We start from the raw sequence: 16,097 nt of genomic DNA, 5'->3' as shown, positions 1-16,097 counted from the left end.
ACTGATCACTGTGCAATAGCAACCGTAACATTAAATGATATGACATTTAATAGAAAGATTTGTCGATGGACTTTGGGCGTTTTGAAAATAGTCCGACAAGATTTGTCATCAGCACTTCGCCTTATTTTTTAAAGATCACATATTTTACCCCTTAAAGACAAGATTTTCATCTTAGAGGTCCCCAAAACATGCCTGTATTAGATTTTTGCATGTCCAAAAACCCCCTCTGTTTCAGCCCTGCTCAGAACGAGCTGGTTCTGTGTCTGCGGCTTTAAAAGTAAATAAGCTGCCTGACTGCGCCCCACTCAGTAAATGGATGTGTCTTAGTGGATGTGGCTCTCGTGATCCTTCCCTCAGCTGAGAGGAGGATCAGGAGAGGAGGGCAGAACTTTCTTCCAAGCACATAGGATCAATGGAACCTGGGGGCGGGGCTAACTCCCAACATGACGTCATGAGGGGGAAATCTGAGAACGGTTTGATTTAGCACACATTTAATTAGGTATTGAAAGAGAGGGGTGGTGGAATTTTTGGTACTTGTGGAAACTGTGGACAGGCCAGGGGCACATACTTTTGTTGGAAAAGCCTGAAAAAGTGTATTTTGCATAATATGTCCCCTTTAAGCGTAAATTAAGACAGCTGAGGCTGCCTACACACTTGATGATATTCATATCTTTATTGATTTATAAAACATGGGAAACAACGGACATGAGAAGAGATTCTGATAATATTTCATCTGAATGAACACACTTAGTTCTCAACTGGGGAGTTTGTACCCAAAGCCAGGTTGCAAAGCCATTTTCAGATGTGAACCTGGAAGAACTGATTTGTCAAAAAATCTATGACATGCTTTTAATTTGAAGGATGTATCTCCACGTCTTTCTTCTGTCACATCTTTTGCTCTGTCTCAAGTTTGAACCTCACTGATTTTTATTGTTTATGACTGAAGAAAATTTGCTCCAGGCTCCCTGCAGATGACGTCACGTCACAGCAGAGAACTCCAGAAGTGATTTCACGACCAACATACAGACATCTTCACTGTTTATGACAGTCCAAACCGTTCAAATAATGAAAAAGAATCAATGAGCAAACGCCTTTAAAGCCAAAAAACAGCTGTAAACACGGGATGAAATTTTACATATCTGCTAATATCTGCAGATACCGATATAATGCAGATAATATTGTGCATCCCTCAAATGAGCAATATTTTGGGGTTAAGTACTCAGATATATGCCCAGGTCTCTGATGTAAAACCACCTTAACAGCCGTTCTTCTCTAGACACAATAAAATCACATTTCCTACTGAAAATTTTGCTAAATTCCTGCAACCTTCCTCGATAATTTCATAAAAATAAACCGACTGCAATCAAGACTTTGATTTAAACTTAGATTTTTCAGGGATGCCATGGTCTAAATTTTGTTTTTAAAGAATTCATGTGACTAAAAGGAGCTTTACTGTTATACAAACTGCTTCAGAGTGCTGAAAAATCTCCATCCATCTCTGCTGCAGCCAACCTTTCACCAAAGACCACCACACTCCTCTCCTTTAAAGTGTTCAAACACACTGATCCAAACATCAATGGAAAGACACGTCACACACTCTCTTCTGCCTTTTTCGGCTCGCTCTTCCTCTCGACGCTCACTCTCTCCCCCCCTTTTTACCTGATTCCTGACCTACTGGGCGCAGACCTGTGGCATTTACACACTCCAGATCAAACAAACACACGCACACAGGCTCGCACAGCGACCAGATCAAACACGCACCAAGCAGACGGGGAGAAGGAGAGACAGGCGATTCAGAGAGGGAGGAGAGGTTTGAAAGCAGAGAGGAAGTCAGGACAGGAGGGAGAGGAGGAGAAGAAGAGGGGGAGATAAGAGATAAGAGGGAGTGGAGTGGTTACCCTCGGAGGAGTTTGAAGAGCATGCAGCCTAAGGAGAACCAGTCGGCGCTGCTGTCGTACGCCGTCCCCTTCTGAAGGACCTCAGGAGCCATGTAGCCATGAGTGCCACTGAAACCAACACAGAAACACTACGTCACGTCTTCACACATTGAAGCTCCATGTGAAGGGATTAATATCAACTGAGATGAAGGGTCATAAAATATTTCCCCTCATCTCTCGTTAAAATGGCAGAAAATTACAACAGCTTCACCACGGCACTCATTCTTGTCAGACTATCGTGTATGCACTGAAATTAGCTGCTGTGGATAATAGAGTTCACATTTATCTTTAGTCAGAACAAAAGAAATCATTAACAGATTAATATTTTATGCCCACTTATGGATTTATTTAGGAGGAGTCTAATAATATGCAAGAAAATGTACGGTCAGCTGTTCATCTCTGCAGAAAGGACCTCTTTTAGAAAGAAGACAACACCCTCTGCTTTACTTTAGTTTATTTCTGCAATAGTGAACCGATCTCTAAACCAGTGTTACTCAACCCCGCTCAACCAAAGTGCCAAACTGTTGGAAATTACCTTGCTAAAACTGATCTAAGTGGTGGAAAGGGGCAAAAAGGGTAAAAGTGGCAATAAATATAAGTTAAAGGTGGCAAAAATGGATGAAAAGGGGCAAAATAAGCATAAAATGGCTAAAACTGGGTAAAAGTGGCACACATGGGGAGACAAAATGGCAAAAAATGGGTGAGAAGAAAGGTTATTATAGTTAACTAAAACTAAAATTCAAAAGTCCTTTCAGTTAACTGAAACTAAATAAAAACTAAGCTTTACCGAAAACACGAAAACTAACTAAAACTGTGTGGTGTGCTTAAAAAACTAACTACAATAAAATAAAAACAGAGACAAAATATCCTCAGTTTTAGTCTTCGACACAACCATACTGACTGGCACCTACACCAGAGTCTGGGGAGTGTAAAATATTCCGATTTGATTGGGTACGACTTCACACAGTGGGATTTTAATGTCAAGAGTTGTATTCAAACATCAACTTTAAATAAATAAAATGATAAGTGAAGGCTAGCTTGTTCAAATAAGTTCTTAAAAATGTATGATGTTCACTCGGCCCAGACATGTACATTGCTTAACAAACTTATTAGACCACCTGTCTCAGAGACCATCCAGCATTAGTATTAGCATAAGTGCTGAGAAGTCAGAAATGAATCAAGCATAACATTCAACCACTAAAACTCTTTTTTTCTGTTCAGGAATGCAGCAACAAAATAGAGAAAAGGGGCAAAATAATGTAAATAAGGGCAATGGAAAAATACTGACAAAAAATAAAGACTGACAATAAAAGCCTAGTGTGGGAATTAAACTGACTTGTGACTTTTAATTTATAATTTCTGAGGTCATAGTTTCCCTTTTGGGTTTTCTGGAGAAATAATATTTCAAATTAAGACACTGGCTGTGGCTGGAGAGCCATGTGTTGAGTAACACTGCTCTAAACCATACATTACACCCTACAAGAGCCCAAAGAGGTCATAAATCGTATTTGTTTGTTTTTTTGTTCCCATCATAATGACAAAATTGTGGATCTGGACTAGAATAGAAGCTCTCTTGTGACATAAGGATTAGTCAAACCAAACCACTGGACTGTGGAGTTAATATAATGCAAGGATGTGAGCATATTCACCTGCAACTTTCAGAATCTTCCCCTTCAAAATAAGTGACTATCAATACAATTATAGCAGCAGTAATAACTGGATTAAATGTGCACAAAGATCAAATCTAAATCCACTGTGGAGGTAATAGGCCTCTCTGATAGGGTAATTATTCAAAAGGCAAGTTTAGCAATAAAGCAACATTCAAATATCTGCAGAGTTTAAAAAAGCATAAATAGATACATGACATCAGAAAAAATGACATCAAAAGAAAGAAGCCCCGCCCCCTGAGGGTTTGGGTGTTACTCAGATACTCACACGCTGGCGTGGGGTTTCTTCTTGGAGAAGTCGCAGGCCAGACCGAGGTCGGAGATCCGAACATGGCCGTGCTCATCCAACAGGATATTAGCTGGCTGCAGGAGGACAGGCAGAGAGGATAGAGAGGGTGATATTGATGGAGAGTATCAGAGATAAGATCATAAGTGAAGGAAACAATGTTGGAGACCGCGCTAATTCATGGCTTAAGTTACAATTTCCGTAGCAGCAGGAGGAGAACTCGATGGGGATTCAGACAATAAAAGAAATCTCCCAGTCCTGGTTATCCTCCCGGTCTCTCTCTCTCCTCCAACACTCGGCCTACGAGTATTATCAGCTGCTCTGTTTATTGAAGCCCTAAAACTGTTCCCTGACTTTTAGCAGAATATGTCTGTTATTGTGGCAACCGTTCTAAACAGCAGAACCAGGAAAAACAGAGGAGGGCAGGAAACACAGCTGATATCAATCTACGGCTTTTAAAAGGGGGCGCGTCCGTGGATCACTGGATGGAGTCATGCTTTCATCCAGGACAGGTCATCCACTCATAAATGTCATGTTTAACTGTTTTTTTTTTAGTGTGCAGCATAAAAGAAATCATCTGATTAATTAAAGATCACCATTATTCATTTCTGACTCATTAATGGCTTCATAGAAAAGTGTTTAAAGTTTTGCTTGAGTACTTCAATGATCATACTTCCTGATGAATAAAAGGTCCAAGCGGTTTAGGATCTGCTCCAGTAGACTGCTCAGTCCTGCAGCAGTGAAACAGGCAGTAATGGCTGTTATATATTCCCATAAACACCTACCAAAGATTGATATTTTAAACTTGTTTTTGTCTCTGACAGGCTCAGCTCTAATAGTCTATTCAGACTGTCAGTCCAAGGTGAAATATTCACGCCCCTGTGATGTTTTGCCTTCAGTATGAATGTCACAGAGATGAACTGAGGGCACAGAGAGATCCTTCCTTAGATTTATGCTTCTGCATCAAAACTACACCAAATGGTTCTCAGCTGGTCTAGCCTCAGGACCCATCACCTTCTCCTTAATGAGAAGTCGTGACCCACGTTTCTGAAAAATAGCAACCAGAGAGACCAATACATGGAAGAAGACATGACTCAACAAGGACACGGGACAAAATAAACACGTTTAAAAGCTCAACATAGCAGAAGGCCTAGGACAAGGGTCTTTAACTAAACTTAGCACAAAAAGTAAGGACATTTGTGTTTGGTACATTATTTCTTTGTTGTAACAAAGCTTCTTGAAAATAAATCTTATACCAGTGGAAAGCCTGTTTATTACCCTTTTAAATGATGCCACATTTGTAAGGAGCATGCATTTGTGGGATGAGCAGCAGAGCTGAGTATGTGGGTTGTGCCCATGAAAAATGTGCCAAATTTTCTCTGCCAATGCCAAACAGCTGATTTTGCCATTGACTCTTGTTTGGTGTTTGGTGAATTGGATGATTGAAGTTTGAAGAAACAAGACATATTGGCAACTTAACAATTTATTCATTTAACAAACAGGAGCATCAGTAGCGTGTGAACCATACACAGCCACAACAGCCTGGCTCCTCCTCCTCATGCTGGTCACCAACCTGGTCACACACTGCTGTGGGATGGCATCCCATTCTTCAAGTCAGCCAACGTGGTTGTGTTGGTCACTCTGGCACCAACAGCACACCCAAGCTGATCCCACAAGTGTTCAATGGGGTTGAGGTCAGGACTGCTGGCAGGCCATTCCATCCTCTCCACTCCCAGATTCTTGAGATAGTCTCTGAAAAACCCTGCTCCGATGGGGAGCGTGTTGTCATCTTGGAGGATAGAGTTATTGCTGACAGGGTAAGAAAATAGTATTCTTGGAGTGTTGTCTTTTTGGGACGCCCACTTCACGGCCTGTCTCTGACATCCCCCGTTATATGGAACTTAGCCTTTAGTTTGGAGATGGTACTAGGGTTCACTCCAAACAATGCCATACCTTGGTTTTGCAGAACACCAGCTTGAAGGTTACCCTATTGTACGGGCCCTATCCAGATCAGTCAAAGGTGGCATGCCGATTGTTGGAGCAGACCCCTATTGACCATTGTAGCAGGGCCCATGCTCACAGGTGCTGCCAATCAGGCACCTGATTAGCAGCACCTAAGGTACCAGAAGCTCAGAACAAGAGTCAATAGCAAAAGCAAATTCAGCTGTTTGGCATTGGCAGAGAAAATTTGGCACATTTTTCATGGGCGCAACCCACATACTCAGCTCTGCTGCTCATCCCACAAATGCATGATCCTTACAAATGTGGCATCATTTAAAAGGGTTACAAACAGGCTTTCCAACAGTATAAGATTTATTTCCAAGAAGCATTGTTACAACAAAGAAATAATTAATAAAATTAAAGACATTTTGGTCTGATTTACATATTCAAAATTGGTATCAGTGCCTATACTGTAGCCAGCCACAAGGGGGCAATTAAGATATTTTTGCTGAATATTTCTGGGGCTGTTATGTTCTCAGGGTATACAGCAAACTTTAAGTTAAATTTAATACCTTTTAATACTTTTTTTAATACCTTTGGAATTTTTTTTTTAAACCGTCATGACACTGAGTTGCAAGTGTTAATCAGCGACCTTTCTAACGTTTATGCAGAGTTTGACATATAAATAACACTATACACAACAGAATAGATTTAGAGGCTTACTGATTTGACCACATATTGCACATTTATTTCACTTCGTGAATAAAAATAAAACAAACGACATAAAATGTGAAACGAAGAGAAAGTTCCAGCACATTGGCCTGCATTCACTGCATGAACTGTTGATGCATTACAAACTGGCATCTGCTATATGAACTGTTGCTGATATCATTTTACGAACTGGCATCCACTACATGAACTGGTGAACTGCTATTATTTGATTTTAACAGGAACAGGAAACATCTTCATCAGAGTCAAACTACAGTGCACGTTAGTCCTCTGCACCTGATTAAACGGCAACAAGTGATTCATGTGCTCCAGTTTCTTCATTGGGTTTACCGGGTAGATCCATTGAAACACACTTGTATGTAGCCTGTTTCATTAATTCATGCTGAAGCAATACAAGGAGTAATTGTAAAATCTAAAAAATACATTTGTTCAGAAATCCCGAAATACTGAATAACAGGATGCAGTTTTCTTAACAGTGCATTAAGGCCATTGCAAATTGAGCCCTTTTTATTCCATTCAAAACTGCTGCACAGTAAAAGAACTAATTGCAATCTCAAGTTGTGTTCCTCATGCTTGCACTCTAAATCTTAAACATTTGTCAATCATTATTTTTACAAACAGGTCTAATTTTCTGCATGTTGTTTTCATATATGTCCAAGTCTTTGGTGATTGACCTCTCAGGGCAGTGACTGCAGCTCCCTCTCTCTCTCTCCTTCCGCTGAAACTTCACTTTAAACACCATGCTCCTCATGCATTACGTGGAAATCACCCTCCAATGTCACAGAAAAAGGTCAAAATGTATGCCCACAGCCACATAACAAAGACACTAAACTGAAAAGCTGCGCTCTCCCTCTCTAGCTGACGCTGTGGCACACATGCTCGAGCAAGTAAACAAGATATATGAATGTCTCTGTTAGGATGGATGGATCTGTGTTTTCTTTCAAGGAGTCAGAGAGCTCCAAAATCATCCTCACTGCTTGTTTCCTGCAGCATGCAAACATTTTGCTGTCTAGTTTTTTTTTTGGTACTTTTAGCAATAAATTAAAAATAAATGTGTTGGACTAGGTGTGCAAGGCTTGAGCACATGTAAATGTTTTGGGCCATAAATAAAAGGAAACAGACTCTGTGTGCAAAGACCTTTACAATTCAACAATTAAGCTGATTCATGAGTCTGGACTAGTTTCTTACCTTGAGGTCTCTGTAGACGACAAAGCGGTTGTGCATGTGCTCCAGACCCAGGATGATTTCAGCGGCGTAGAAACGCATCTCCTTCTCACTGAACACACCGTGCTGAGACAGGTGGTAGTGCAGGTCGCCCCCTGAACACAAAAACAAGCACACAGAATAAGAGGCTGCAGAGTGACCTCATAACACCTCATGCCTGGATCGATGGCCATCGATATGTTGTGGTAATCTTCTCAGGGGAGAAAATGAGAATCAATGGGAGGCCTTCTGTGACTCTTCCCTCTACTGGGGCCGACTCAGTCTTAAGATGTATTGACAAGCTGTATTTATAGAACTACTGAAGCTACGACGGCGTGCTGATGACTGTGTTTTCTTCAGAAGGTGACTCAGGCTTTGATTGTGAGGCCTGCTGCTGACGCTGACCCTGATGAACACGGCACATCCTGAGGAGGAAACACTCGTGATGTGGTGTGAGGAGAGTTTAAAGACGCCTGATGTTTGATGGTGGGAAGGCTAACACATGAGGCATCAACTGTGAAGTAAAGATCTTCTGGATCTCTGAGGGAGGGAAACCAGGCCTGTCTGGGACCAGTTAGTAATCAGATTTTTATGACAGGATGCCTGACTGCTCGGGGTTTAATCCAGACCGTTTGGATATGGGTTATTCTTACCGTTCATGAGGTCCAGGATGAAGCAGAGCTTGTCAGGGGTGTGAAAGGCATATGTCATACACACAATGAACGGGCAGTCCTGCAGAATTGGAGACAAAAACAGAAATGAGACCAGAGAATAAGGTATCAAGACTAAAACTAGGGCTGCAAGATAACAGATGTTTGCACATTGGATATACAAGATTAATTTCGCAGACGTAGCTATGTTGTTACTACAAAAATTGCAAAAATTATTTGTACATATCCCCCATTTACAGCTGATGAGGGCCAACATATTATATAGATGTGCTGATACCTACAGGTCATATAGGTCAGCATTTAAGGTTTATATACGCCATTTTTTTACAGCGAATGAAGGCCAATATTAGGGTTAAAGTAGGCTAATATTCATGACCAATTTAGGCCAGCATTTAAAGTGAAAAAGAACAACATTTGCAAATGATGTAGGCCAACATTTCAAGTCAATATAGGCTGATATTTACAGTACATGTAGGCGAACATTTAAAGTTTGTATAGGCTGATATTCAAAGCTGATATTTACAGTAAATATATTCTAATATTAACAACTGATGCTGGCCAGTATTTAAAGCTGATATTGGCCAATATTTACAGCTGATGTAGGCCAGTATTTAAGTCAATATATTCTTATATTGACATCAAATGTAGGCTAGCATTTAAAGTAAAAAAGGGGGACATTTACTGCTTATGTAGGTTTAAATTTAAAGTTGATATCAGCTGATATTTACAGCTAATTGATGCCAATATTTAGTTGATATAGGCTGACATTTATAGATGCTATATAGGTTGTAAATATTAGCAGAAATGTTCATATTTGCTTATAAGGATAATCAATTTTAAGCTAATGGCTTAACACCTAAATTTCCCTGCTAGTTTTCTCGTACAATCCTGACAGGCAAAGGCTGGAAAATTCCCTGTTTTATGGGTAAAGTGTGAACAAATCAGTCAGGAAATTTTGTGGGAACGTTACTCTTGAAAATCTCATGGCTGCATGATTGATGAAGAGGATTTCAGTGACTGTAAGCTGGTCAATGTGTACAAAAAATATCTTTTAAAACAACATTACAGGGTGTTAGTCACAAGGAAAAGTTCCAGTGTTACTTTGCAATGACAAAAGATGATTTCCCTGTTTATTTTTGTTAAGGCTCCACTGGTTAAAAGTTTAAAATAATTACACTGAGGGAAAACCTTAAGGAAATATTGGTCTTTTACAACATTCATAGGACTGAGGAGGGTCTGGCTCCTCCAAAAGGGTCACCAGACAAATGTAAATAATTTATTTTCTAGACTCCTTTTAAAGTGTAAAGACGTTTAAATCTCGTCTTTGTGCACGCTTGTACTTCAAAGTGTCTGAGTGTAGACTTATGAAAGAGCCAACAGTGAAAAGAACTCACCCCTGTGCTGACTAATGACAGCATGATTCTCTCATTGAGCGCTAAAGTCTCTCCCTGCTTCATCTTGATCCTCTTCTTGTCCAAACACTTCATGGCGTACCTGGTGATCAAACAGCAGACAGCACAGATTAAAAACTGTCACAGCGAGATTATCTTCTTCACTTTTATTTTGTTAACGTGTCCTTCCTCACATCTTTCCTGTATCGGCCTTCCTGCAGCCATACACCTCTCCGAAGCCGCCCCTGCCGATGATCCGATGCACGCTGAAGTCGTTCATGGTCAGCTGAAGACAAGAAGAAGGAAACAACAGAGGTTAGAACATGAAACCTTAAAACCTGTTTGTTTCAGGCTGGGATAGAAGCAGTTAATATTTATCACATTTTCAGTGTTTACAGGAAAAGGTTTAATTTAGGTCTACATTTCAATAAAGAAAAAGTACTATACAAAGTCAAGTCCACAGGTAGATATGTATTTTTGAAAACTGAAGGTTTTTCTCTGTTGTGGTCTATCTTAAACACATGCAAACAGCATTTTAGGTGGCTGAAACTGTTTCAAAAATGTATTGAAGAGGGAGGTTTTTATTAGAAACTTCAACAGAGGTCACTGCTGCTTCATACAACACTAAAACACAACCCCTGCCTGAAAGGACTGCACGTTTGGACAAGACCCAGTTCAGGATGGTGGGCCAGCTCTGAAAATCAAAAATTAAATGCATAACCTCACAAAGCCAATGGATTGTCCAGATTCCATGTCTGTCATCAGACAGAGCTCAAAGCTGATACACTTCTTCTGGTCAGAGACTGACTGAACCATGTGTGGCATTAAAGGGATATTTTGGTGTTTTTGAAGTCGACCTGTAGGAGGTACACATCAGTAGTAGCGGCAGTAGTCTCCAGGGATTTCAGTGAGTACTGCTCCTCTAAAAAGGACTCATGGGTTGTACCGGCTAGGAAGCTAGGCTATACTGCGTAACAGATACAGTTTCTCCACAGAATTTAGCGAGTTATTAGTAAAAATGAGCCACAAAACAATGTTGGCTCAAACATACGCACTATCAAAAACTTTTCAAGCGTTTGATATCAGTCCAGTTGTCTGTGCTGATGCACACTGGACGATTTTTTTGACAAGTTCATGACATGAGAGCATCTTCCAGGCTGTGGGCAAGAAGCTCTCCTGTGTGATCATTGGGAAAATGCTAGTTGTGGAGGCTAGAACTTTACAACTTCCAGTTGTCAATGTAAAGAACTGTTAGGCTGAGATAAGGTCCACAGTAGTGCACAGGGTGGTCACATCTGTTAGCTGCTGGGTCACCATGTGACACATTTTAGAGAATACCGCGTTTGTTGGACATCTTCCATTTGAATCTGAGCCGCTGCCAGATGACAGATCCAGTGCTGATTTTTTCCTACCCAAAACATCTGTCTCCATCTCAAACTTCAGTTTCTTCACACCACTAACTCACCCTGGCTTTCTATTTACACTCTCTGCTCTTTTTTACACTTTCTGCTCTTCTACTGCACGTTTGCATAAGAGAAATTTATGGATGGGCGAGGGAGTGCGCCGTCTGCTGTGAGAGAGGCACTAGGAGACAGTGGGAGAAGGAAAACTCCAGAGAAATGCATGCTGACGGCTTCCAACTTCCATGTAATTCATAAGTGATGGTCATGATCTAGTCATTTTATACATCCACAATACATCGAGTGTACTTGATATATCAGCAAACCCTAATCTGCAGAGTCAGGTCATGTTAGTCACTGTCTCTGAGTGAGTGGTTTCAACTGCACAATAAAGGAAGGACTACTGTTGCCGTGGCATGCTCATCGCAGCATGTAAGCATGTAACAGTGCTATTTTCTAGGTTGCGCCATACAACCAGGGGGTCCATCGTGACCCCTTAACATCTGAATGTACTTAGCCTCTCTGCACACCTCGAGACACTCTTTTTTTTTTTTTTTAAATTAAAAAGGTGTATATGTACTTATATATTGGTATAGGTCAGTGATACTCAACATGTGGCTCCTTTGTGATGATTTGTGGCTCTTGTCTGTCTTCACTTGTAATATTATTCCCCAAGAAAACCTTAAAAAAGGGAAACTTTGACCTCAGAAATTATCTGTTGCAAGTCACATTAATACGTTTGTTTCCCAATCTTATTTAGTTGGCTTGAGTTTGTATGCTTTTGCCCAGTTAAGCTGTCTTTTGCCATTAAATGCAACTTTTCCCCCCATTTTTGCCATTTTTTTCTCAGTTTTTGCTCCTTTTTGCCCATTTTAGCCCTATGTGGCCCGCCTTAACTTATTTTTTTTCAGTTCTCACCCATTCTGCCACTTTCTGCCCTTTTTTCCCCCATTCTTGTCACTTTTCACCCTGTTGTTGCCATTTTATGCCTACTTTGTCCCTTTACACCCATTTTTGCCACTTTTTGACACATTTTAATTACCTTTAACTTACTTTTATTGCAACTTTAACCCACTTTTTGCCACTTTTTCCTCACTTATGTTGTGGCTCTTGCAAAGGTTTTTTCAATCATTTGGCTCTTTGGTTTGGCAGAGTTGACTAATACTGGTATCGGCTAAAATGGGATTGGAAATATCGGCATAAATCCAACACCGTGTATCCCAAGTGCTTAAATGTGAATAATGTTTTTGAGAGCGTAGCATGTTGATGTGATCTTATTTGAAAACATAGATGAAATACCAGCCTACGTGTGGACTGGGCTAAGTTACAAACACAGTTATGATGTCGACCCCATATTCACTCCTAGATTGTGGATTTTCAGTGCAATTTAGGCACAAATCAAAAGCTTAGCATCTTTAAATTCCATTTCACTTTGAATCGGTGATTAAAACACACGAAAATACTCCGCTTCCATGTCTTTTTACTGTTGCTTTCAATCACACCTTGTTGTTTTCTTCAAAAGCTTAAATTAGCCAAGATGTCAGTAAAGTATGAAGCTTTTGACTTGTGATAAAAAGGTGGGTGTATCATAAACAGCTCAGCACACACCATCTGCTAAATGAGTGAACCTGGATCTGACCCAGCTTTGTAAACAAATGTTTAAACACAGTTTAAAGGTGTCGCTCTCATGTTCCTCATTAAAAAGTGAGCACACGCTAACGCAGACCTTTAAAGAGTAACTGAAGGCAGACTGGGGGGGGGGGTTTGTATGCACTAGTATCCTGGTCTGGATCATAGTCAGGATATTATGTTGACCCTGAGCTTGATTATGAAGCTTTAAATGTGAACATACAGTCTTCATGTTCCTGATCATCTGCCTGTGGGTGAGCTCCATGACGTCTCTGCTGTTATTGATCCGGATGATGCAGAGTGAGTCACTAGAGCTGCCCGATGAATGAGTTACTGATCCTGTGATGTCATGTTTTTACTACTCACTGTTAAAGTGTAATAGAGACATGTGAAAATGAAATGGACTGGAACTAAAGGGTGTTTTGTTTTCTCTTGAACGACAGAGAGCGAAGGATGTGAGACGATGTGGTGAGGAGGACGGGTGCATGCAGCTCCAAGGCTTAAGAGCATTGATTTCACCACAGAAACCAGATCATGAGCTGCATGAGGACACTGGGAGATGAACAAACTGGGACCAAACTGTTGTGATTTGCTGCCCAACATCACACTCTTTGGAGGTGTCAAATCTTGTGAGTGTTAACAATTTCCACAAAAGTCTTCATTTTTGACAGCCATCATTCATCAATATCAATTACACTACTGTGGCCAAGCTCACAGCTTTTTTTCTGTGCATTTTGACCTTTCACACTTGAGGCTGATGGATTAAAATTATGAAAATCATCATGAGAAATCGGAGTTTTCATACTTTAACATCTCAGCTTAGTTGTAATGCTTTGTAAATTATAATGTCTTAATTCTCTGAGCAATAGAGTCCAAAAACTACAAATTAGATGAGCAGACAAACACATCAAGTGCAAAGTAACTCCCACTGTAAAGTGAATGTAAACTGCTGGCCGTGAAGTCCCTCGTCTTAGACAAAGTTGATGCTCTGCAGTCTTTGGAAACCCATTTAGCGATTGCATTAGTTAGCTTAGTTGTTGTTTTATTGACAAATCCAGGTCTTCTGAGCTCTGCCAGTGTATCTTGATGACCACGTCTTGATCCTGTGTTAATGTTAGTGCATACCTGCCGACACTCCTGTTTTTCACAGGTTTCTCCCATATCTTCAGGCAATCTCATGCCCATCTCCTGTTTTGTCATTTCTCCTGGGATACTCCTGTCATTTTTATGACTGCCAGAAAAATGCTAATTCTAATATGCAGAATCACACCTTTTGTATGTTTCTCTGAGGACTAGGGCTGACCTGGAATAGTCAGCGATTCGACGATTCGCTTCGGAGGAGTCTGATTCGACTATGAGCCTCATAGTCAGATCAGACTCCACCCACTGTCCTGTGGTGCTGGGGTTGTTTATCACCTCAGACGGCAAGCACATGGCTAATTATAAATGTACGATGACGTCAAAGTAAGCCTATCTCTCTGCGCAAGCTCAGTAGCTGGGGACTATGCAGGGAAAGTGGTAAAGTTTGACCAGAACTTTCTCGTAAAGCAGAATTTTAATCTAAGTGAGGTTTTCCTGGTTAACCAAAGGCTTAATATCATCAGCGGTATGGAGGGATTTTGTGTCATCGCTGCAAGTAATGAAGAGGTTGAAACGAAGGGAACTATAGCTGAGCTGCTGAAACACCGATGCAGCAGCAGAGAGAGAGAGGCCTACGCTGGCTAATTAGCAGGAGTAGTCTTGGATAAGCCATTAATGAGAGGAGGACTGGACCAGACTATCTGCTGTGGAGCTTTTGTCTTTTCAGGACTAGTCCAAATAAACCAGGATTGTTGATTTCCAGCTTTAGCAAAGGTTACAGTCATATCATCATGAGGACTGATATTAGACTATTAAGACTCATTCTTCATTTGAAATGTAGAGTTCTAACGCAGTGTTCAGTTAACAGAGCACTTTTGTTATGTGTTTGGATGCTTCGTTGTTGTAGGTGGAGGATGGTATTTGGCTGTTGTAAGCTTTTAATTTATAGTAGCGGCCAAAGTGCTAACAGGCTAACGGTGATGTTGTGAAGCTAACTGTTGTTGTTTATGAGTTTAACGTGGGCGTATATTGTGTAACTGACTGCGTGTGTAAGGAAAAGCGCGCAGCTTTCATTTTGATACTTTAAACCACTTACACAAAAAAATAAGAGAGAGATTTACGTGTTTTGCTGCTGTTAATGCAGCAAAATAGTGTTAAAGCAAATGTCCAGTAGTTGTTCTAAAATGGCCGGAATTCTTGAGGACTGCTGGTCTGGGGACAAAAAAGTCTAGCGGAAACGCTGTTTGACTATTAGTCGACTAAAGGCAAAATCTGACGAATCAGATTCGACTATGAAAAACCTTAGTTGTTGACACCCCTACTGAGGACACCAAAGTTGCCGGATCATGTAACATACACACAATCCACATCAACATAAAATTTCAACCCCTCTGTCTCTGTGACCTGGCAACCCGAGACCTGATTCAGGAGTGAGCTGAACTCTGCACAAGCAGGCAGACGAGATGAGAGCTGCATGGAGGAGGGAGGTAGCAGAAAATGACAGGGCAGAACAGCGTCCCATTATCATTTATTGTACATTCTTCTGCCTCTTTCCCTTCTCTGTATCATAATAATAAAATGCATGCAATAATCAGCACCCTAACATAAAATCAGCTTAATTGAATGTAAAAGAGAAATTTCTATGATTTTGGCAGAGGCATTATTTGACTGTGAAAATGAAGTTGATTCAATGACAAGTAAGTGTATAAAAATATGCATGAACACATAACATAACGTAACATAACTTTAGGGGGAAAACCTCAAGACTTTACATCCCTACAAAAAATGTCTGTGTCACCACCAATTGCCAAAAAAAACCTCCTGTATTTTAAAACCTACATGTTGGCAAGTATGTTAGCATCTATGCTAACACACAACTTTGGTTTTATTAAAACTCATGCAACAAATATGTCTGAGCAGAGAGTTATGTTGTGTTTTTCCTGCTAAACCAAACTTGTACTGAATCATGACAGTAAAACCAGGGTACGATAAAACAGTTACCTCTATTACACTGCTAATGCTGGCTTTTAAACAACATTAAAATAAAATAAAAAAAAAATACTCACATGGATGTTGAGCTCCACGTTCTTCCACTGACAGAAACGAGTGAATTTGTCACTTCAGGGAAACAAAAACAGAACAAATGAGGATTTAAGGGTGTCT

The 16,097-nt window shown here is 40.5% G+C and overlaps 1 protein-coding gene across 1 annotated transcript in view; it reads right to left on the bottom strand.

Annotated features, from left to right (window-relative positions):
- Positions 1–16,097, bottom strand: part of grk3 (G protein-coupled receptor kinase 3) — a 122,939-nt gene that overhangs the window by 27,463 nt on the left and 79,379 nt on the right. Inside the window, exons 7-13 of the mRNA XM_041810410.1 lie at positions 16,001–16,052; positions 10,020–10,111; positions 9,829–9,928; positions 8,417–8,495; positions 7,749–7,879; positions 3,873–3,967; positions 1,899–2,006 (exon numbers count right to left, since the gene is read on the bottom strand). Coding sequence (XP_041666344.1) covers positions 1,899–2,006; positions 3,873–3,967; positions 7,749–7,879; positions 8,417–8,495; positions 9,829–9,928; positions 10,020–10,111; positions 16,001–16,052 — 657 coding nt within the window. The remainder of the gene's footprint in view (positions 1–1,898; positions 2,007–3,872; positions 3,968–7,748; positions 7,880–8,416; positions 8,496–9,828; positions 9,929–10,019; positions 10,112–16,000; positions 16,053–16,097) is intronic.

Source organism: Cheilinus undulatus, linkage group 17 (genome assembly GCF_018320785.1).
Source record: "Cheilinus undulatus linkage group 17, ASM1832078v1, whole genome shotgun sequence".
Lineage (NCBI taxonomy): Eukaryota > Metazoa > Chordata > Actinopteri > Labriformes > Labridae > Cheilinus > Cheilinus undulatus.
The sequence above is the reverse complement of the archived record's forward strand: the minus strand, read 5'-3'. Positions and strand labels throughout refer to the sequence as shown.